Source organism: Melanostigma gelatinosum (genome assembly GCF_949748355.1).
Source record: "Melanostigma gelatinosum genome assembly, chromosome: 11".
Taxonomy (NCBI): domain Eukaryota; kingdom Metazoa; phylum Chordata; class Actinopteri; order Perciformes; family Zoarcidae; genus Melanostigma; species Melanostigma gelatinosum.
The window spans coordinates 111,941-135,949 of record NC_136644.1 but is presented as its reverse complement, the minus strand read 5'-3'; the positions used below and the strand labels follow the sequence as shown (position 1 = coordinate 135,949).

The 24,009-nt window shown below is 42.1% G+C and overlaps 2 protein-coding genes across 3 annotated transcripts; one reads left to right on the top strand and one right to left on the bottom strand.

Moving 5' to 3' along the window:
• Window positions 1-4,675: 4,675 nt before the first annotated feature.
• Window positions 4,676-7,656, top strand: cryba1l2 (crystallin, beta A1, like 2; the record flags this gene model as incomplete). The annotated part of the gene is made up of 5 exons (XM_079278863.1): window positions 4,676-4,750; window positions 4,853-4,971; window positions 6,481-6,622; window positions 6,840-6,982; window positions 7,509-7,656. 5 exons carry the CDS (start codon window positions 4,676-4,678, stop codon window positions 7,654-7,656), a joined length of 627 nt encoding a protein of 208 aa, XP_079134989.1.
• Window positions 7,657-8,285: 629 nt separating this feature from the next.
• On the bottom strand, window positions 8,286-23,902 carry unc93b1 (unc-93 homolog B1, TLR signaling regulator). Of its 2 annotated transcripts, XM_079279394.1 has the most exons (13): window positions 23,707-23,902; window positions 22,768-22,884; window positions 22,493-22,634; window positions 22,231-22,384; window positions 21,340-21,501; window positions 20,093-20,222; window positions 19,871-19,964; window positions 17,880-18,004; window positions 16,153-16,335; window positions 15,776-16,049; window positions 15,579-15,700; window positions 15,305-15,427; window positions 8,286-10,267 (listed from the first exon to the last, which is right to left on the bottom strand). In XM_079279394.1, the coding sequence occupies exons 2-13, from the start codon at window positions 22,882-22,884 to the stop codon at window positions 10,013-10,015; spliced, it is 1,881 nt and encodes a 626-aa protein (XP_079135520.1). In that variant the 5' UTR covers window positions 23,707-23,902; the 3' UTR covers window positions 8,286-10,012. The 2 variants fall into 2 exon arrangements, with proteins under 2 accessions (XP_079135520.1, XP_079135521.1); XM_079279395.1 differs by lacking the exon at window positions 23,707-23,902 and having other exon boundaries at window positions 22,726-22,866.
• Window positions 23,903-24,009: the final 107 nt, after the last annotated feature.

Genomic DNA, 24,009 nt, shown 5'->3' with positions numbered 1-24,009 from the left:
CTACGAACGTTTATTCTGAGTACATACACAGAATAAACTGTCGATTTAGTGACAGCTGTTTGCTTTGCGCAAAAAGAAATTCACATTTAGCCAGTTTGACTTTTATATCTTGAGCTCAAACTACAATTGACTTTTCTCATAACTAGGTATTACATCAGGCTCTTCTTGCTCTCTACCTCCCTCACTTCTTGTCTTTGCTCGTTCTGTATGTTTGTCCACTGTCTTACCTGTGGCAGTGTGTGCGTAAAGGAGTAGACTCGGGCCTGAGACTGGTGGTCTGTGTGAGAGTGCGCCAGGCCCCTCGTCGCTTTTATATGCTGGCGCTCAGAGAGAGGGGATTATAGACACAGAAACAAACTCGCTGAGCTCACAGCCCCCACAGAATAGAAATACCACCATCATCAAAGAGAGAGAGAGGCAGAAAGAGAGGCAGAGAGACATGGGTTGAAATAAGAGAAGAATATGAGGAAGCACATGCCAAACTGAGCATTTATGTATATTTGGCTCCAGAGGACTTGGTGGCAGATAAAATAACTCCATAATAACTTTTTTCATGACATGAATCCATGAACTAAAGCGAGTGAGCAGTTACATACAAAGCCCGAACTCCAATTGTAGTCTCATAATAATGACAGCCAGGCTGACCGGGTTAAGGGCCAGTCACAGAACCATTCACTCCGAGTCCCATCACGTCTGTAATCAAGAGCCTGGGACAAACAATAACAGCAAAAGCAATAAGCTGTGAGAAGCAATAACCTCGCTGTTCCAACTCTTGGTGAGCAAAGAGGTTGAGAGTGTGCACATCTCTGTATCACTGTGGGAGAAGGATATTAAATTACAGCCCTCTGCATTTTGCTTCTTGCGTGGGAGTTAATATTGTGGTGGGCGTTTGTCTGTGAGGTGCTGAATCCAAAAAGCACACGGGGGAGAAAGCAACCCAGTCGAATGTAAATTCGGACAAGTCCACACAGATGACGTCACATCAAGGTTTCACATGTGCTGATGAGGACAGGAGGGAAATAAGGGATGCAGCTCTTCAGCAGATGAGATCTTGAGGTAAAAGTACTCGTGTCTCGGATTCAGTGATAGGCCTCATTAATGCTGCAGTTTGTATTTCCTCAAATCCTAGCGCTCAAGTGAACATCAGGAAAAGGTCAATGGAGGAACGATGGAATGGTTAAACTGAGCAGACTTCGCTCTCAGTGACTGCTGAACGTCCTGAGTCAAACGAATGAAGAACAGGGAGGGAAGTGTCCGACAGCAAGGGGAAGCTACAAGTGGGCACATCTCTTATTTGTGGATCCTCGTCTCCCTGTCCTCCATCCTCTAGTCACGAGTGGACGAGGAGGTCCTTCACTCTCGACGGGATTAAGAGACTGGATTCAGTCACGGTCCACCACCAAAAGGAAAGTCGAGCTGACAAAACACTTCTCAGAGCAGATGAGAACAAAAGGAGAATAAATGCATTTTTTGTGTAAAGTTATTGTGATACATTATCTAAATAAACTGGGTCAGAATGGCGGCATAAAATAATTCACATGATAACACACATTGATGCGTGTGAATACATGCAATTCATATAAAACATTCACATACAGGACACGGTCGTCCTTTAACCACAAGGTTGGCGGTTCGATTCCAGGCTCCTTGAGCGAGACACTGAACCTCAAGTTGCTCCCTCTGCACTTTACAGCTCACTGCTTCTTAAACGCGTAGGTGGGTTAAATGCAGAGCTCACATGTATATGACGATAAAAAACAAATTGAAATTGGCCCTGAATGACATGATGTCCATGCCTAATGAAAACGATGACATGTCTTAGTAACTGACACCGATTGTGTCTTATGATTTAAGAATCTAAAAAACTTTAAGACCTTGGATTTTGATCATAAAATAAAGTTTAGGTGGAGATCAAATCACATTTATGATGTTTGCAAAGCAGCGTATGTGAAGGTCTTTTATCCTGCATGAATATCCTTGGAATTAAAGGTATGTCACGATCAGGCTTTGCCTTGTGTGTTCTGTGTCTTTGTGTAGCTTCACCCTCCTCACTCTACCTGTCAGTCACTCCCTCAGCATCAGCCTAACTCCTTCACCTGCCTCTAATCAAGCACTCCCTCCTCATCAGCACAACTCCCCTCACCTGTTCAAGCCACTTTATGAAGCCCTGTCTCTCACTCAGTGCCAGGTCATTGTTCATGTCTACCCGCCGGTTTTGCTCGTCCTGGTCCCGGTTTCCCCGTCTGTCTGCCTGCCTCGTCCTGCCCGAGTATTAATATACTGCAGCTGAGCTGATGAGGATGAACTTCAGCAAAGAATGACATTTTTGAATGTGCACTAATAAAACAGCCATGTGTTCAATGTCTGGAGCCTGGCTGATGTGAAGGGCAGAACCATGAAGTTAAGTTTACCACTTTTGGCAAATATAAAAGTCGTCGTGCATCTCATTCTTTCATGTCCCACTGAGGCCTTTAAACCAACAACTACATAACAGAAAGTCCATCCATCTGTTTGTCCAGCAAAGCATCAACCCACTTATGACACTACACGTGTACACTACATGTATCTGTGAACTATTTCAGGATGCCTTTATTAAGTGTGTCCCACAAAGTTCACATATCTGAAAAGTTGATATATGTATAGCCAGAACCAAATTCAAGTTAAGTGGAGCATACTGAGTGTTCTCCAGCAGATGATGACCCACATTAGATCTATAAACTAAAGGGTAGTCCTCTGTTGAGTGACGACTTTTACAGTGCATTAATCCTGCAAAACTCTGTCCTTTGAGTTATTCTCAAAGGGTGACAAGACATGTACCTGAAAAATGCAGATTTGAGAAGTGCTATAACACACTAGATACACAAGTCTTCACTTTCATTATAAAAGATTGTTGGTGCAGAGTGGTGGTAGAGCAGGGACTTCAGAAATGCTGGTGCGTGCGCGTGCGTGTGTGCGTGTGTGCGTGCGTGTGCGTGTGCGTGCGCGTGCGTGTGTGTGAGTGAGACAGTGAACATGTCAAGGAGAACTTGGTGTCAGCCTCCCGATATGCTCTCTAGATGAAATGTCGAGGACAGAGGACCAGATGAGGTTAGGGGCGATGTTGCTGTGGCAACTGTGGCCCATTGTGTCACATGATGGACTCGGGGGGGTTTACATTAAAACATCAGTGCAAACATTGCTCTGTGGATGTGACACAGGCCCAGCTTCTAGACTGACAGTATTTCAACATAGTCACAAAGTCATTTTCATTTTCAGTATTTCTGTTTTTCTTTTTCATTCATTTTTAACGGGAAATATTCTCCTTAACCGTTTTCATTGTAAGAGAACATTATTGTCATTCACTAATAATCATCATCATTAATTCAAGTCCTCTGTCCCAGTTTCCTCGACTTTTGGGAGCCACCACAGGCTCTCCAAATCCTTCTCATTCTCTGCCTATAGCCCCGGCCATTGTCGCCTATACATGGCACTGCTGACCTGTACGAATAGATCAACAGACCCGCATTCCCAGCCTCACCTCTGTGCCTGCGCTCTATATGATCTGCTGAGTCGACAGGCCGCATAGGGTTACAAAGAGAGAGCGAGAGCGATGGGCAAACAGCTCACCGGTGCGCGCGCGGACAAACAGTTTTTGACGCACAAACATAAGCACTGAGGAGCGAGGAGGGTAACGCTCACCTGAGTCAAGTTAATCATATTTAGACATAGTAATACCGGAACTCTCCTTCCTCCTGCCTTCAAAATAAAAGCCTTAATGGTTCTGAGGCCGGTTCAGAAGCAGGGCAACAGCCAAGAATCTATTACCTATAGGAATTAGGCATTTCCCATGGAAATGCTCACCTACTTTTTGTCATATTTCCTGATGTGTATTAGTAATAATCTGCCAATTAATTTATCTGTTAGGCACTTAATTGTTTATGCTTTAATATGACTTACAAGATATGCTCACATTTATGTTGTTGAAAGCTAAATCTGAGAAAAGTAACTCAAATTATTTGGCTTTAATGACTTCTATTAATTGTCAAAATAACGATGGATGAACTTTCAGTTATTCCCCTAATCATTTGGTAACGCAAAAAAACCCATTATCTGGATCATTGTATCTTTAATTTTCATTTGAATACTTCAACCACTTCAAAGTATCACGTACAGCTCTGTACAGGTGTTACGTTCTTCAATAGCGCTTAATTCTGAAGACCCTAAACGGAAGTGGCATCCTGAATTCGGGAGCGCTTCACACACGACAAAGTCGCCCCGTTTACATCGTAAGCGCGGAGGTGCAACGCGCGCACACGCGCGAGCACGAGGTTCCCGCGTGGACGCCGGTATAAAACAGAAGCTCCAGGTCCAGACAAAAGTCTACGTAAAGAGGATTTCGAGTGGGAGTAGCGCGAGGAGAGCAGAGAGCATCCAGGTAAGCAGGAACATTCCCACGGATGGACTCACTCGTCCTGTACTCTCTCAATTCCATGTTTGCTTTGGCTTCTCCGAACTGACCCAGAGATGTAGTTGCTCTCATGTAATCAACAACTTGTTGGCAGCATGAGAAGTTCAATGTAAAATTGTTTGAATTGATATGGTGGTAAACACTGTTAGTTACAGTCCAGTAAGAAGAATCATCTTGTTGTCCAATAAATTCAAATGTTTTTGTTTCGTTTTGTTTTTCACTTTAGAAATGAGTAGATTTACCAAAACCCACATGACCTCACCCATGTACTTCCCTAGCATGGATACAGCCCCTTTCTTTAAGGTGAGCGCACGCACACACACACACACACACACACACACGCGCACACACCTCCCCCCCCCCCCCCCCCCCCTCATGCCTCCCCCTGTCTCGCCCTGTGTGCAGGTGACTGTGTTTGAGCGGGAGCATTTCCAGGGCAGGTGTCTGGAGTTCACCTCCGAGTGCTGCAACATCCACAACTGCGGCCTGGACAACATCCGCTCCATCCGAGTGGAGAGTGGAGCGTGAGTCACACAGCCTGTACGCCTGCACATCTCTGTGGACAGCTGACTGACTCTGAGTGTGTGTGTTTATGTAAGTGTGTGTCTGAGACAGAGGTACAGTAGAGAGAGAACCAGAGAGGAAGCAGTGCAGCGAGCACACGAGGAGCGGGAGGAGGTTGTCTTCTTGTTGCCACAAATGCCTTTTACAGATGAAATGCTGAGAAAGACTTTAATCACCAGCAACTGAAGAGCTGCCTGTCAGTCTGAAAGACGCTGGCAAACGAGCCTCACCTTTGGTCAACAGTTCTCATTGGTCAGCAGAGGCCACACAACTGTTTTTAACCTCTTGATGAAATGGTGGGATGTTTCCATTTCTCCGTGTGTGCAGAGCAAAATGTCAAGATCCCTCCGATGAAAAGCACACAGCATTTTTAGAAATTGTTGACTGATCTGAGAACTATTGGGACTATTCCTACTACTGCACTCTATACCTGTTACTCTGTTTCTATGCCGCAGTTTTCACACTGCATTTCTTTCACTTTGGGAGAAATACTACAATGACTGTACTTTTGTTATCTATATAAAAGTATTTAATGTGTACATTATGAAACAAATACTTGAATGTCACAGCATTTGGTTCTATTCCCACAGAATCAGCACTTCAACTTTAATCCTGTGGGTATTATGGGCCCAACACATGCAGTTGTGTTTCATCAACTGCATGTCGTCACACATTTCCAAAATATCTGTTCTTAGTTGGAAAGAGTGCAGTCGTCTCTGTATACATCAAGCAGCCATCTGTTGGTGACTCCTCAGGGGAAGAAAACCTTTACGTGTCACCCTCAGTATTTTTGACGCACTTTGGACCAAAGCTCTACTCTGAGCAGCTTTATACAGGCCTTAGTCATGCTGTGTATACTTTGCCAAAGTCAGTGTAGTGATTTTCCAAACACTTGCTGAATGGAGATTTAGTTCCAGTTTTTCAAAGCGAGAAAGTGATGAGAACTGATTATCACTGAGAGTGCAACTGTGTAATCGCTGTCACAAAGATTAGAGAACCAAATATTAGCCAAACGAGCAACCAGTGAAGTCTGGAAGTTGCCTCTGTGGACTCGCACCTCTTCTTTTCCTCAAACTCTTTCCGAGCCAACAGAGAAAAAACTCAAAAGTGCACAATGCTCAAGAGACATACAAGTCATCCAGTATTAACTGGTAACTTTTCATCTTCTATTCTTTTGTGAGTGAGAATATCAATCTTCTTTTTTTAATGGTGGATATCACTTTTAGAGATGATTTGGGGAACTTTTTGTTACTGTGGAAATGTAAAAATAAAACACAGGACGTTCGCAACCTTAATGCACTTTGTCCTGTGACCACTAGAGGGACAGAAAACTGACAAACCGAGTACTCCTCTCACCCCGTCTAACGTCGTCAAATGTGTCTGTTTTATGTTCAGACCGTTTTTTGACAACACTGTTTATAATTTCCCCTCACCCTTCTGACTGTCTCATCGTCCACCCATGTGTCCAGTTGGGTGGGATTCGAGCACCATGACTTCCAGGGCCAGCAGTTCATCCTGGAGAGGGGCGAGTACCCCAACTGGGACGCCTACAGCGGCTCCTTGTCCTACCACAACGAGCGCTTCATGTCCCTTCGTCCCATCTACTGCGCTGTGAGTGCCTGCACAGGAGGGGAGGGCTAAAATGAGACAGTGGGAGAGAAGTGAGCGTGAAAGAGCAAATGGAAAAGAGAGGATAGTGAGTGACAGAAGGAAGAGTGATCAGAAGCCACACAGCGAGTGACTGGACAACTCAAAAATAGAAAATGAGACAACTTGGCGCAGAATGTCTGCACGTCTGACAGGCCTAACACTACGCACTCCCCCACAGTCTCACCAGAGCAGTCGTATGATGATCTTTGAGAGGGAGAACTTCATGGGCCGCAGCACCGAGCTGTGTGACGACTACCCCTCCCTGAAGGCCATGGGCTGGTTACTGCCTGAGGTGGGCTCCATGCATGTGCAGTGCGGAGCGTAAGTCAGAGCTTCATCCCAACACAATCTAGTTCAAGTTGAATTGAAGCTCTTTGTCATAAAGAAGTTTCGCAGGGTATTAAAGAAAAGGGAAATAAGAGCAGAAAAATGATCTGTCTTGAAATGTCTGTGGGTGTTAACGTAACGCTCTGAAGTCTTTGAAGGTAACAACTTGAGGAAGTGCTTGACCGATGAATCGTCAGGCCAATATTAATGCAACATGTCAGCTCATCACAGATCGTATCAGCACATGTTGGCTGATCAACGACAGGAAACAGAACAGACAGATGTCAAAAACATGTTGGCAGTAATGTAGAAACACCATTTCCACCGTTGCGTAGTCTGCACCAGAGAGCACTGGACATCTTCTCTGTTACTGTAAAATGTTCCACTTAGTGCAAGTCTTACAATTGTTTAATATCTGAATTTAATCTAAATACCACCTTGAGAACTTCTTAATGTGAAGAGCAAATCGGAAAAAATGAAAGTCAGCTCTTCTTACTTACACCCCCCCGTCTTTCTTCAGCTTCGTGTGCTATGAGTACCCAGGCTACAGAGGCCAGCAGTACATCATGGAGTGCGAGAGACACAGCGGAGACTACCAGCACTGGAGGAACTGGGGCTCCCACTGCCAGACTCCAAAGGTCCAGTCCATCAGACGCATCAGGCACTGAGAAGGACCAGATCAGAACTGGCAACAGTAATGGCTCAGGCTATCACCTGGACGCTGGGCTTCACTTGTCAGGACCGCAACTACAACACAAACCATCAGTGATGTAGCAGCTCTTTATCCCAGCTCGTGTTCATTTGTGTGTCAATACTCATTCTGTTTTAGAACAAGTGAAATAAAGCAGATTGAGAACCTGAGAAGTCCTTTCTGTCATTCCTGTGTGAGTGCACGTCTGCAGAGAGAACGTTAGCAGTGATATGAAGCTTTAAGTGCAAAACACGAGATCAAATGTATGCAGTTTAATTATCCACTGATATTGTGATGGGTTAAGTGTGTGTAATAACAGTATTTAAAGTTGATGCATCGGTAATTCAAAACTACAGAGGCTTGTGTAAATTGTATTTCTGATTCTTGTTTTTTCTTTTCTTTTACAGATTAAACAACTTTTACTTTGAGTTTAGTTTTTTCAAGTTCCTCTTAGTAGTTGTACTCTTACATAATGTAGTCTACATATCTATAAATGTACTTTCACATGAACTGTACTTACCGGTAATGACGATGAGTGTTAAATCAGTGACTCTGACATTGCACCAGTCAAGACATGTGCAGCAGCTGTTACCTTCAACACCATGTTTACTTTAATGTAATAATCAAGAGAAGCACATGTTTGGGTTCCAGTGTTGAAGTCAGTAACGTGACGTCACACACGTTAACGGCTCAGTGCAACGCCAAGCAGCCAAAGCATCACTTCACCCAACCGTAACGTGAGAACAGAACCTTTGACCATTGGTATGAAAGCATGGCATGCTTGACATAACTGTAAATAAACATGTTAACGCAGCCTGGATCAAACCAACTCAAAGTAAACATGACGTCAGACGACGATGAGTAGTTACTGAAACAGGAGTTAAAGTAACAACTATGCGCAGTGAAGGAGGTACGATGAGTTTAACATGTAGGTTTTGTATTTTGTACAAATCATCCAATAGCAGCTCTCCAAACCTGCTGACTTGTCACGATGAATTGAACTGTTGCAGTGAAGTCCGGGTGTTACGATGAACATCAACGATGCTCTGGTGTACCAGTCAGCACAGGACAATGAAGCACCTAAAGGAATTCAAAACCAGGACAAAAATATATCCCATTGTAATACTTTGAGGCCTTCAATTAATACAAACACTTTTCCAAGACTTCACGTGCACGTGAACTCCCCGATACGTTCATTTTCAACACATCGGACCTCGTTATCTCTTTGCTGCTGTCCCAGCTCTGCTTTACACTTTAATACTTCGTTTCTGCTGGCGGCGTGACTCTATGAACGTGATCTGTCCACACTGAGATATTTCCACATCGACTAAATAGATTGACATGAGATTTTGTGCAGACATTCATAGTCCCCAGAGGATGAATTTCAATGACTGAAGAGATGTGGTGATCAGGCTCAGCTGTACTTTGTGTTTAGTGCCAACACGCTAAAATAAAATGAAGAATGAAAACATGAGACCTGCTAAACATCAGCAAGTGAACATTGTTACTGTGAGCATGTTATTAGCATGTTATTACTACGAGTATTTAGCTCACATCACAGCCGCTAACTAGAAACGCTAGCGTTCCTGTAGACTCTTAATCTCGTTTATCGTCATGTTGTAGATCACCGTGTTAAAAACAATTGAGACACTGAACATATTCAGTACCTAGAACATCCCTGAGGCCAGTGTGTCCCAAAATCAATTCCTTCTTTACCGGCACTGGCCATACATGACTGACCGCCGCCCGTACCGAACTATACTAACGCATAAACATACATTCATATTCAACTCCTGCCAAGACCAACGGACACGTGTTGAGCTTGTGAAGAACAGGTTGTTGGGTGTCTTCTCTGAGAACAGTGGGTGAGCTACGGGGAGTGAACAAAGGCAGAAGGAATATAGCTGCTGCTGCTGCTCACATGGAGCAGGACTCCAAACGCACTTCACCCTGAGGACAAACTTCAAAAATCAATTCCTCATCCCTTTCACTTCTTTCTTTTTAAAAGGAAGATGGTTTTTGTTCTTCACAAAGCGTTGCTATGGCCACTATGATCATCATATGATCACTATGACATGAGCCACAACAAAAGCTTTGTTTTAGGTCGTGTTTTATGCAGTGTGTGGATGAGACGGCTCTAGCTATTGTTAAATAGAAATATAGTATTTTCAATTTGTGTGCCGTTTCTTCTGGACCGCTGTTGTGATTATAGTTGATTATGAATCAAAGCTTATGCTTAAAAATATGAACGAGCACAACAGCATCCAGCCAATCTCACATTTCTGTCAACAGTCTGTCCAAAGCCTTCCCTCCTTCCTCCTCTGTCTCCTCTCTCAACCTCCCTCGCGCTCTTCTCTCACTCCCTCCTTCACTTGGTCCTCCCGTCTGTGGCGGGGCCCTTCGGCGCCTCTCCTCCTGGCTTTGGGTGAGTCAACTCCCTGGACCCCGGCGTCTTGGCCTCCTTCCTCCCCATCCTCTGCTCCCATCTCCTCCGCCACATGCTCTTCGTCCTCCTCTTCGTCATCCTCACTTTTCTCAGAGTCTGACTCATCCGAGTTGTCCTCTTCCAGGTAGCGGTAACCTTTGACCTGTAGACACAAATGACATATTATACTGATGGCGGAGGAGACAAAGTTTGCTCACCTGTTAAAATGTTGAACAATAAAGCTGTGACTACAATCAGATTGTATTGACTCGCACAGCTGAAGGATTGTTTCCACAGAGTGCAGGAGATATCGCTGGCAGCAGGAGTTCAAACTCCCCACACTCCAGACTTCATGTTGAGAGATCTCTGTAGAACCGGGCCCCTTGAGTCAAGGCCTGGCCACCAGACGCTCGATAGCAAGCTCCCCTCCCGGGTCAGGCTCCAGGAGGAGGCCCCGGTTTCGGTTCTAGAAGTAACCAAACTGGAGTTTAAGAACAATGAACTTCACAGCAGTAGTGAGGGTTTGACTTGAACCAATGGCTACAAAAAATGACTTTGTGGCCACCAAAGTTCTGCACGGTGTCTCTTGAGAATGAGACTGCGCGTCTTCATGAGATCACGGTGTCCTAACAGAGCGTCAGTGACGCTTTGAAGGAGCCACAATGGAAAGAGACGGCTGGTTCATGAGAGTGAAATGAGGAGTATTAAACGATACCAATAACAACTTGAAATTTCAATTTAAACAAATAATTAGATATGTTTATTTTTTTTGTCTTTTCATTTTATTCACGTTTAAGGAAGGCTGTGTTAATTGCCTTTTCTGTGTTGTTTTTACATGTTTAAATGTACTTTGGCCATCAAATGTAGGGGCTCGGTGGGCCGGGGCCCGTGATTTAAAACATGAATGTCTTTCCCTGGAAGGAAAACACCAAGCTCAACAGAAACAGCCCGAAGACGCACTGCAGAGGCCGACTGTTCACTCGATCAAACGTGTTCACTCAGGCGCCGTAGGAGCTCCTTCCATGAAGCTCACCGCTCACTTATTGTCAAAACTGTCTTAAAGGGTTCGTGTCTAGTTCGTCTAATGTCTAATTAAACTGAATTTTGGAGGCTGCAATTCGGGGTGCTGATGAATACATATATATATATAGATAGAGATATATATATATAGATAGAGATATATATATATATACATTTTATTCATTTTATTTATATATATATATATATATATATATATATATATATATACATATGTATATGTATATATATATACACATATATATATATACATATATACATATACACATACATACATATATACACATACATATATACATATATATACATATATATACACACACACACACACACACACACACACACACACACTGCTGTTCAACAGACTACACCCTCCACAATGATCACAGAGTTGAATCGACAGCTCTTTAAACATTATAACCGTCATGAAGTGAGGATTCACTGCAGGCCGGTTGTATAATTAGACTGATTGGCTTGAGCTAGGTGTACCTAATAAACTGGCAAATGAGTGTAAAGCACTGATGGTGTACTACGGCCTTGTTTCTAACTGGTCATTACAGTTATAGTGCAACATCTAAAACTTAGTTCTGCTTCTGGTCAAAAGTCTAAACTGTGTTTTGAATCAATGTGCAAACAAGGTAACCATAGCAACAGAACTTCTAATTTATCTATCATTTAAAAGCTTTTTATCATGTCAAGTGGCAAGATGGAGGTTATATAAGTGACTTTACACCGACGTGCACAACCTATTTGACCACCTTCTCTTATCAAAGCACCATGAATATATAAATATATTGCATTACTTGCATGTATTCTCGGTGTATGTGCATGAATATGTAAATATATTGCATTACTTGCATGTATTCTCAGTGTACGTGCATGAATATGTAAATATATTGCATTACTTGCATGTATTCGCAGTGTATGTGCATGAATATATAAATATATTGCATTACTTGCATGTATTCTCAGTGTATGTGCATGAATATATAAATATATTGCATTACTTGCATGTATTCTCAGTGTATGTGCATGAATATATAAATATATTGCATTACTTGCATGTATTCTCAGTGTATGTGCATGAATATATAAATATATTGCATTACTTGCATGTATTCTCAGTGTATGTGCATGAATATGTAAATATATTGCATTACTTGCATGTATTCTCAGTGTATGAACATGTAAATATATTGCATTACTTGCATGTATTCTCAGTGTATGTGCATGAATATATAAATATATTGCATTACTTGCATGTATTCTCAGTGTATGAACATGTAAATATATTGCATTACTTGCATGTATTCTCAGTGTATGTGCATGAATATGTAAATATATTGCATTACTTGCATGTATTCTCAGTGTATGTGCATGAACATGTAAATATATTGCATTACTTGCATGTATTCTCAGTGTATGTGCATGAATATGTAAATATATTGCATTACTTGCATGCATTCTCAGTGTATGTGCATGAATATATAAATATATTGCATTACTTGCATGTATTCTCAGTGTATGTGCATGAATATGTAAATATATTGCATTACTTGCATGTATTCTCAGTGTATCGGCATGAATATGTAAATATATTGCATTACTTGCATGTATTCTCAGTGTATTAGCATGAATATGTAAATATATTGCATTACTTGCATGTATTCTCAGTGCATGTGCATGAATATGTAAATATATTGCATTACTTGCATGTATTCTCAGTGTATGAACATGTAAATATATTGCATTACTTGCATGTATTCTCAGTGTATTAGCATGAATATGTAAATATATTGCATTACTTGCATGTATTCTCAGTGTATGTGCATGAATATGTAAATATATTGCATTACTTGCATGTATTCTCAGTGTATGAACATGTAAATATATTGCATTACTTGCATGTATTCTCAGTGTATTAGCATGAATATGTAAATATATTGCATTACTTGCATGTATTCTCAGTGTATGTGCATGAATATATAAATATATTGCATTACTTGCATGTATTCTCAGTGTATGTGCATGAATATGTAAATATATTGCATTACTTGCATGTATTCTCAGTGTATGTGCATGAACATGTAAATATATTGCATTACTTGCATGTATTCTCAGTGTATGTGCATGAATATGTAAATATATTGCATTACTTGCATGTATTCTCAGTGTATGTGCATGAACATGTAAATATATTGCATTACTTGCATGTATTCTCAGTGTATGTGCATGAACATGTAAATATATTGCATTACTTGCATGTATTCTCAGTGTATGTGCATGAATATGTAAATATATTGCATTACTTGCATGTATTCTCAGTGTATGTGCATGAATATGTAAATATATTGCATTACTTGCATGTATTCGCAGTGTATGTGCATGAATATATAAATATATTGCATTACTTGCATGTATTCTCAGTGTATGTGCATGAATATATAAATATATTGCATTACTTGCATGTATTCTCAGTGTATGTGCATGAATATATAAATATATTGCATTACTTGCATGTATTCTCAGTGTATGTGCATGAATATATAAATATATTGCATTACTTGCATGTATTCTCAGTGTATGTGCATGAATATATAAATATATTGCATTACTTGCATGTATTCTCAGTGTATGTGCATGAATATGTAAATATATTGCATTACTTGCATGTATTCTCAGTGTATGAACATGTAAATATATTGCATTACTTGCATGTATTCTCAGTGTATGTGCATGAATATATAAATATATTGCATTACTTGCATGTATTCTCAGTGTATGAACATGTAAATATATTGCATTACTTGCATGTATTCTCAGTGTATGTGCATGAATATGTAAATATATTGCATTACTTGCATGTATTCTCAGTGTATGTGCATGAACATGTAAATATATTGCATTACTTGCATGTATTCTCAGTGTATGTGCATGAACATGTAAATATATTGCATTACTTGCATGTATTCTCAGTGTATGTGCATGAACATGTAAATATATTGCATTACTTGCATGTATTCTCAGTGTATGTGCATGAATATGTAAATATATTGCATTACTTGCATGTATTCTCAGTGTATGTGCATGAATATATAAATATATTGCATTACTTGCATGTATTCTCAGTGTATGTGCATGAATATGTAAATATATTGCATTACTTGCATGTATTCTCAGTGTATGTGCATGAATATGTAAATATATTGCATTACTTGCATGTATTCTCAGTGTATTTGCATGAATATGTAAATATATTGCATTACTTGCATGTATTCTCAGTGTATGAACATGTAAATATATTGCATTACTTGCATGTATTCTCAGTGTATGTGCATGAATATATAAATATATTGCATTACTTGCATGTATTCTCAGTGTATGTGCATGAATATGTAAATATATTGCATTACTTGCATGTATTCTCAGTGTATGTGCATGAACATGTAAATATATTGCATTACTTGCATGTATTCTCAGTGTATGTGCATGAACATGTAAATATATTGCATTACTTGCATGTATTCTCAGTGTATGTGCATGAACATGTAAATATATTGCATTACTTGCATGTATTCTCAGTGTATGTGCATGAATATGTAAATATATTGCATTACTTGCATGTATTCTCAGTGTATGTGCATGAACATGTAAATATATTGCATTACTTGCATGTATTCTCAGTGTATGTGCACTGGAGGTTTTAAATTCCCATGATTGTGTTGCATATTCGACATGATTGGCTCCAAACCAGATATGCTGATACGCACGCGTCACAAATGGAGATTCAAGGCGAGCACACAGAAACGTTCTACCTTCAGCAGAAGAATGTGAAACATTCAAATGATGGAACAATAAGCAAAACCCATGTGAGTTGAGAGTCTGAGCTTTGAGCAGATGAAGGCTTTTTAACTATGAAGCCATGAAATTGACTTGAAATTAGATATGAAACAAAACAGTTAAAACTGGCAAAGAATGCTTATTTCTGAGTAATGTTTAAACAGACGAACATAGCAGCACATGTGCAGACTGGTTCTGGGTGCTGCATCACACACAGCAGTGTTTCTTTTCACATAATTGGCTTCAATGAAAAATGAATCCATAGAATCTCGAGGATCCTTCTTCTTGGGCTGTGAAGGCTGAATCAGGCACCGCTTCTCACCTTGTGGCGTGGCCGCGGGATGCGAGGCAGTCTGAAAGGCACCTTCATGGCCAGCCGGCGCTCCATCACCCAGTAACAGTAGCAGGCCAGCAGCAAAGTGGCCAGCAGGATGGAGAGCTTGGCCTGAGGAAGAGTGACAAAAATAGGCCATGACAGATAGAAGTAGGACCTTTTCCGTTACAATGTGGAGCCAAATAATCCGTCTTTTCTGAGAGTAGCTTAACCCGAGACACAAACACACATTTATCCTTCTCTAAACCCACACACATCATACCCTCATGGGCAGCTTGGACCAGAGGTAGACGATGAAGATGGCGATGGCCTGCCACCAGTGATAGATGGTGTAGACAAAGTCCAGACGTTCTTTTTCCTCAGCGTAGAGCATACCGAGCAGAGCTGACACACACAGAGGAGACGCGTCAGTGTACAGCATCGTACCGACAGAACACCTCGACCACAGACGTTACTCACTGCTGACGCCCGTCTTGTTCAGAGCTGTGCCGAGCCCCCACAGCACAGAGATCACCAGCAGAGGGCCCAGATACTCCGGACTGTTAGGAGGTGGAGAAAAGGCCAGGAGCACCACCAGCAGCACTGCATGCACAGCAGCGCCCCCCACCAGACACACCCAGCGCGGGAGGCGTAGCAGGCAAAGGGAGAGGGAAGAGAAGACGGAGCAGGAGAGCCCATAGACTACTACAAGCAGCCACAGCGTCTTCAGGCCCAAAGCGCAGACGCCATAGGACTGTGGAGGGAAAGAAAGAAAGGAATGAGATGAAATGCATATATTTTCGATATTTCCTGACAAAAACAATTAAGCAATGCAAGTGACGGCTGTTCTACTCTACCAGGGAAAATCCAGTGACTGCAAACAGCATTTCAAATCCGCTGTAGATGAAGAAGGGGCAGAGCAGTCGCAGCCGGTAGTCTCTCAGGTGTTTGAAAGGCAGCTGGAAGATGTTTCCCCAGCCAATACTGCGCAGGTCGATCTCTTCTGTCGGGCGGTAGGCAGCGCCACACAGCACAAGGAACTGTGGGGATCAATTTATTGTGAATAATTATGGATGATTGCCGTGGTTTGTACATGTTTTGCCTTGACACATTAGGAAGTTCGGTCCAGCATATTGTAGAGCAAAATGACTCCAACATGGCCCTGAATAAGGCTTTGTGTCCCTCTGAAGCACTGCAGACACCACGAGAGAGACAAGCTGGAACATCTTCTGTACATTCACAACAATCCACTTCACACGCCAGTGAAGCGCTGGAACGGACAAATCCCACTGAAAGCACTTTTAGAAGCATCTCAAAGAACAGATACGCTTCCATTTGATGAAATGCATCACTCCACACTAACCTACCTACAGCGATGGTTGAAGGCAGGCAGACTCCCCTCACTCGCTACGGGAAATAAAATCAATGACTCGATACAAACACTCTGGATTTCTTCCCATGGCACCGACATGAAGACCGGTTCGGCTCATGTCAGTACTTGGGGGGGGCAGGTCAGCCGTCCGTCTGTCCGCTCGGCTCCCCGTGAGCCGAGCGGACAGACGGACGTTTACGGATAGAACTTCCGAGGAAACTGTACAAATGTGTGAATCTGAGTTTATTTGTTTCCATCTCTTGTTCTCTATAAATGTAGCACTAAAGGTGGATCAGCATATTTGATGAAGTTGCTGTACTTGCATGATTCTTGCACCTTTTCGGCTTTACCCACATGGTTGAATGCACTTATTGTAAGTCACTGACTGTAAGTCACTTACTGGTTGCCCTGATGCATGCTGGGATAGGTTCAAGCCGTGTGCCTGCCAGACTGAAACATATTCATACATCTTACTTTAAAGCTTAAAGCTGCTCTAATCTATATCTTTATATTAATAAATGATAACAAACCCACAAAGAATCATCAGCGGACTTTGCAGTGACGGTGGCTAAGTGGCGAGCAGGGCCGTCCTTCAATCAGAGGATCGACGGTTCGATCCCCGGCTCCACTGGTCCATGTCGATGTGTTCTTGAGTGAGACACTGAACCCCAGAAAGTCTCCCGTCGCTGAGCCTCCGGTGTGAACGTGATGGAAGCGTCTGACGCCTGTCGTGCAGTTCTCCTTAAATCTACTCTGTGTTTTAGTCATTTTGGTTGACAACTGTTAAAAATCTTCTTTGCTCTTATTAATAATCAAGCATGTATTAAGTAACTCCTCCCTCACGTTTAATTTGGCTTTACACTCTTAAATATACTCTATATAATTATGTTGTATATTCGGAGAAATGTATGTTCCTTAAATAAAAAATAGATGAAAGAATAGCTTAATAAAGAGAGTTTTAGTTTATTCACAAAGCTTAATGTGTATACACTTTGGTTCGGTATAACTTTCTAGTTCAAAGTAAATCAACATTGTTCTCTGTCATCTCCTGTTGATTTCCAAGACTACAGGAATTCAGGAAAGACACACGACAGTCATATGAAGAGAAATAAACAACCGAAACACACTTCTTGGTAGTCAGAGGGGTGGGGGTGTGTGTGTGTGTGTGTGTGTGTGTGTGTGTGTGTGTGTGTCGGGGAGTTTGGATCTTACGATGATCATGGCGAGGAAGGCGAAGCCCATGAGGACACTCTCCACCTGGATGAGCAGCATGGAGCGAGGCAGGTTGGTCAGCACAGTGGTGTTGAAGCCGGGGATCACTCCACTAATGTTTGCTCCTGTCAGAGGAAGAGGACAGTTCAACCATCAGAGGAGGTGATGAGACAACAAGCAACAGCTCTCAGTCCCTTCATGGACCCGAAGCCTGAACACTTGAGGCGTCATCGCTGCTTAGAGAGCTTGAATATATACACGGTATAATAAATCACCTCTGGCCAAGTCAAACACAAGACTGGAACACTGATACGCTGCTGCTGTTGGTGATCTTGTGCACTACTGTTTTGTTTATTTTATTCCTACTTAGTTCATTTAATACAATTCTATTCAGTGTATATACTGTGCAGTTTTATTACTTTGTTTCTTAAATTGAATAGGTCCTGCTCTGTTATTTGTCCCAGTGGGGAAATCATTCTCTGCATGTGACCCATCCTGTATATGTCGGGAGCAGTGGGCGGCCCATGCAGGCGCCGGGGAGCAGTTAGGGGTTCAGGGTCTCGCTCAGGGACACAGGACACGGTGCAGCCGAGGATCGAACCGGTGACCTTTCGGTTGGCGGACAACCCTCTCTACCCAGTAAGCCACGGTCGCCCAAAGAAGAAAGTTATTTATTATATTGTATATAGTGTGCATTTTCCACCCAATATTTTATTTTATTGTGTAACCCCGTTTGCTGCTGCCACAGACAAATTTCTTGGAGATGAATAAAGTACATTTCTATTCTATTCTATTGAAGGCAGTTGCACTTTACATACATTAGCATATGTATTATGAAGTCAGAGGGACTTCTGACCACCATCAGTTCAACCCTAAGTCCAGGTGGACATTTATCCCTCCAGACGTTCCTGAGATATCACAGACAACCCGGAAACATAAAGCCTTCTTCCACTGACTGTGTGGAAGCATAGAAACGCCACAAGAGGCTAAGATGTACATGTGCTGGAGATGGGAACTTCTCCACCGTTATATTTCCTCCTATTGATGTTTACAATAAAAGGAAGTGATGTTGCCAGAAGTGAGATCCAAGTTCAGCACGGCAGGGAAACATCTTAGTTTCGCAGAAGTGTTGCACTTCACTTGTTTCACATCAGCTTTTTGTGGCTGACTCGTGTTCCCTGTAGCATGTTGCTAACGCTAACCCTGCTTAAACATATTGGACCAAACAAATATACGAGCCGAACACATGGACTTCTATTTCATGCCAGACGCTGAAGAAGGAAGAGCCTTTTCCAGTGTTTATGTTCTTAAACTTGATTCAGGTAAATGAAACAAAAACTTGAAACAAAACTAAAAAGCGCAGCGAGACGCATTTGTCACAGCAAATAAAACACGAGCTTGCAGATTAGTCTGGTTCTCAAAGCAAGTTTTCACCAACTCCTGAGAAAAAGATGTTTGATTGTTTGGCTGCTGGATGCACCACGACATTCACCGGCTAGTTCTTCAGGCTGACGATGAGTAGAGTTTGTGGAACATTCAGAATGAGTGGAAAATGCTGAAGGAACTGCAAATGCGCCTTCTTGCTGAGAGTTAGATAGGAAAATCAACAGCATTGTCACATCTGTACGGTAAATATGAAGCTGGAGCCAGCAGTCAGTTAGCTTAGCTTAGCATATAGACTGGAGCCAGAGCTTTGGTGAGCATTACAGATGCTGGAAGGCGGATTTGTTTTATACCTTTGGACAGAGCCAGGACAGCGGTTTCTCCGTTTGCAGTCTTTGTGCAAAGCTAAAGTAACCAGCTGCTGAGAGTGGTGTCAATCCTCTCATCTAACTCGCTGCAAGAAAGTATTTCAGTGTATTTCCTGATATGTCTACCTGTTGCTGTATTTATCTCATTGGACAAAATAAACTGAATCCTTATAAAAGGTTGTCTTGCAATAATTAGTATGTCATCATTGATCAGTGAGGTGAAGTGAGATGTGTCTTTACCGCAGGAGTGGACATTAAAGAGAATGTGTGGGTTCTCATGCAGGTAGTCGTTGAGGACGAAGCGCATGGGGAACTCCGCGAAGACGAAACTCAGCTGACCATGAGAAGGCAGAAGAAAGGGATCGTGCTCATTACTTTCTGCAGCTGGGCAAACTTATTTTCTGACGTTGAGCACACAACATGAAATGAATTGAAGCGAACAACAGCTGGCTGAAGACTCACATGGAAGATGATGTGGAAGACTGACTGGAAGACAATGATGTAGTTGTGGCACGCTCCCTTAGGGAGCTTCTTCTGCTCCTGCACATGCTCTTCCTTGTAGTTGACGTACTCGTAGTACTGCTGCGCCATCCTGCATGTGTTTGAGTGAGAGAACAATTTCTCAAAACATTCATGAAAGCAAACATACGTACCATCAGGTGTCTGCATGGACGGGTACGGATTCACTTGTGCACTGACTATAAGCCCATGAGCCCCGCCTCGGCGTACGAGGTGTTAATACTTATCCGACCCGCCTCAAAGCTTCCTAAACTTCAACCCTTGAGAGCTCAGATTTGCTGTATGAATAGTAGGAGTGCAGAAGAGGTATGCCTTACATATCCATCTTCTGTTTCTTTCTGCATTCAACTTTATAAAATCTCTTTACTTGAAAAGAAAATAATCACAGAATTCGTCTCCAGGGATTCTTGTTTCTAAGAGACATCAAAAACAAAACAATGCAAAATAACAAACAACAACAAGTGGTGACAAAATCATCTCAGCTTGAGCTCCACAGCGCTGCACAACAAAGTGCCTGGTAGCTGTTGTTTTCAGCCTCGCATCGATGAATAGGTTGACTGAACTAATATCTCTCATTTGTGATGAAGATATTAAAATACTCTCCTTTGTGTGAAGCTGATATCTTACACTATTATATGTGTATTCTTGTACATAGGTCTCTATAGTGGTTTAAATAAAGGATTAAATAACAAATATTCTGTTCGTTAAGCAAATGCAATCTGTGCCCCATCAGAAGATATACACAGTGTACAGATTACGGTAGGTTGGATTCAATCCTGTCATTTTCAATCAGAGACCAAATTAAAACGTAAAACGTCGAAACATGGTGTGAAAAGGCCCTTTGTTAAATAAAGAGAACGCAGAAATGTTCTTGTCTGTTAGTTGAGCCCTGTAGTCTGTTTCAAAGCGTTGATGGTTGTTAGACATGTCAATATTAATGGTTATGTTAGAGTCAGGGTTAAGGTGGTTATGAAGTTATCGTTAGGCATCATCACATGCGAAACAGTTGAGTGAGTGAAGATGACATGCAGGTATAATGTTGTTGCAGTAAAGGTGAGAGCATCTGAGGCTGGCTGTCCCCTGAGAACGCTGGTGCCCCTTCAGTACGCTCTGAGTGCTATGAAGTACTGAGGTTCAAGCTTCCACTTCTTATGAAACACCTTCATCCGCCCACCCTGCCGCGGCCTCACCTTGTGATATAATTTCCCAAAGAGGCCCAGAGCGGCACAATGGCCACGCCGATGGCTACGGCTGATGGAACCAAGGTGTAGTACCGCTCCCAGTAATTGGTTGAGACAAAGAGAGCGTAGATTCCTGAAGCCAGGAACATCATCCACTTAGTGCCTAGAAACCTTCCAGAGAGAGAGATATGTAGCATTATATATCGAACATATTGTTATTAGTGCTGGGCAACTCAACGCGTTAATATCGCATTAACGCATTCATTAATTAAAGCCGACAATTATTTTATAGCGCGTTAACGCATTTTATTTATTTTTATTATTATTTGTAAAGTGCGTTGCTCACTGGCAGCGGAAGTCTTCAGACTGCGTTGCTGCAGCGTGTGGGAGGAGTTTAGATAAACTAAAGCAACACAAGCTAACATGCTACAGAGAAGTGGAGACAAACTGCAGGTGAGTGTTGTGGAAGATGTCGGTCTGAGGAACGTTCTCAAGCTGCGTTCACGTCTCGTTTGGTGTGAACGCAGCTTTAGGATCTCAGCGAATGACGTCACGTATGAGCCTCAAGACGCACCGTCAGCAGAAGAACACACGAGATGTGTTAAAGGAGAGGACGACTAAAGCCACGCGTTACAACCAGCAGCAGCTCTAACAACAACCCGATGTAGTGTTTACAAACACAATGTTATTGACCTGTTGTTCATACAGCAGTACTTTCAAAATAAAAGTGCTCAATACACTACTTTTGAATTCATTATTGAACTTTGCCAAAAGAATGAGATTAATCGCGATTAAACATTGTAATGGTTGCCCAGCACTACTTGTTGTCATAGAGTACATAGAGGCAGAGCAAGGACACGCGGATAAAACACGTTTTATTCTTTATGTTTGTGCGTCTACCTGATAAGTACAGGGGTGTACAGCAGGCCTATGATGGGGGTGACGTTGATGCCCATCAGCATCTTGCGATCAATGTCTTCCAGGCCGAGGTTGCTGTACTTCACCTCACGGTAAGTCATGTCGTAATGGAGGATCAGCTGCATCTGCAGTAGGCCTTTAACACACCATTCACAGACAAAAATAGATTAAAAAGAACATATTAGAGTCTCGGCAACTCTGTTTTTCTGTGTCCATTCAGTGTATTTGCTCCAATCGAACTCACCCATGTACACACTGTACACAATCGTGGCTCCAACACTGGCTGCAAGAACATTCTTGATGACACCCAGCCTCTTCCTCCTGTAGTATTTCCTCTCTTCTTCCTCCTCGTTGTACTCTGCCTGCGGGCCCAGAAACTCCGCCATCTGAGGAAAGAAAGGACTAAAAGTTATGCAACTTTTTGATAAAGAAGATGGTATCATACTCAAGAAGAAGTGAGTATCTTTCAATGGAAACCTGAGAACCACAGAGACTGGACGTCTACAGCAGGGAGTTCACCTGGCCCTGCATGTTGCCTTCTTGTCCCACATTCAGCAGTTCATTGATGACGCCATTGGGAGGCGCTACAGGCTGTTCAGCATCCTCGACCAACTCTTCTTGATCAGATGCATCCATCTAGCGACCAAAAGGAGCAGTGCACTGGTTTATGAGACCACTGCTCAAGCAATCAATCACTGAAACGTCACTGTAATATTATTCCTATGAGCTACCTGTAGGTGCTAGGGTTGTCAAATATTTTACCGCACATGCTACTGAGACTACATTTAGATGTTTTTGTTTTCACAGATCACATTATACATTTCAGATAAAATCTAGGCTGAATAAATCGATATTATCAATATAACTACTCTTTGAAATTGAGAACCTCTCATTTTCTGAGGAAGCGCAAATAACATGTGCATTAACACACCTTCATAAAGTACATAAAGCCATATTTTATTTATATTTATATGTATACAATACACACAAAAATATGAAATAATCTAGAAATATGCAGTTTGAAAATAAAGACGATGAATTATCATCTTGAATATTCGTCCAGCCCTTTCCACATGTTCCCCAATTTCAGTAAGACACACCACATAGTTCTCTTATTGGAAGTCTACATGAAGCATAAACCGGTCATTCTCAGGGCCAGTGTACATATTTGAGTTATTACTCTTTTCCCAGCACGAGCTATAAAACTCCGTTTAAGTTTCCGATACAATCAGTATCGGAATAAAAGTGCGTCTGAGATTATGTAATTGTATCTAACGTCACTGTGCTTTATTTAGTTGGTCATGATGCTATTTCTGCTGTAATATTAATGTGAAGTCATATTTTGATCGGTAATAGATTAGCAGCCACAGTCTGGGTTTGTTAAATAACTATTTAAACTCGCCTACCAAACAACAAGACGCTGCTTTCGCATTTATAAACACGCTGAAAATCACTTACCGTGTTTCTCGCGCGGGGCTCCACGCGGGCACCGGGGTGAAGAGTCTGTGCATCTACTGACAGAAACACGATACACCACCTCTGGAACTGGGTCGCTTTGGTTTTCGGCAGCAGTCAGTTCCTCTTTCCGATGTACAAGGTTCAGGTATAAATAAAAGTTTCGTGAGGGAAACGAAAGTCAGTCGTCTTCACTTCCTCATCTCAACCTGCGCCTTCGTTTCTTAAAGGTACAGACACACATTTAGGAACCCGTCCTTCTCTGCATCACGAGTGCGAGAAGAAAACAAGTGGGTGGGACAGAGA

Bases quoted from the DNA above. Each gene is read 5' to 3' on its own strand.
- unc93b1 (XM_079279394.1), bottom strand. From the start codon at position 22,884: ATGGATGCATCTGATCAAGAAGAGTTGGTCGAGGATGCTGAACAGCCT. The intron at 22,385-22,492 runs GTGAGTTCGATT...GGTGTGTTAAAG, and splicing joins TGTGTACAGTGTGTACATGG to GCCTACTGCAGATGCAGCTG. The intron at 18,005-19,870 runs GTAAAGACACAT...TTCCTCTGACAG, and splicing joins CTTTAATGTCCACTCCTGCG to GAGCAAACATTAGTGGAGTG.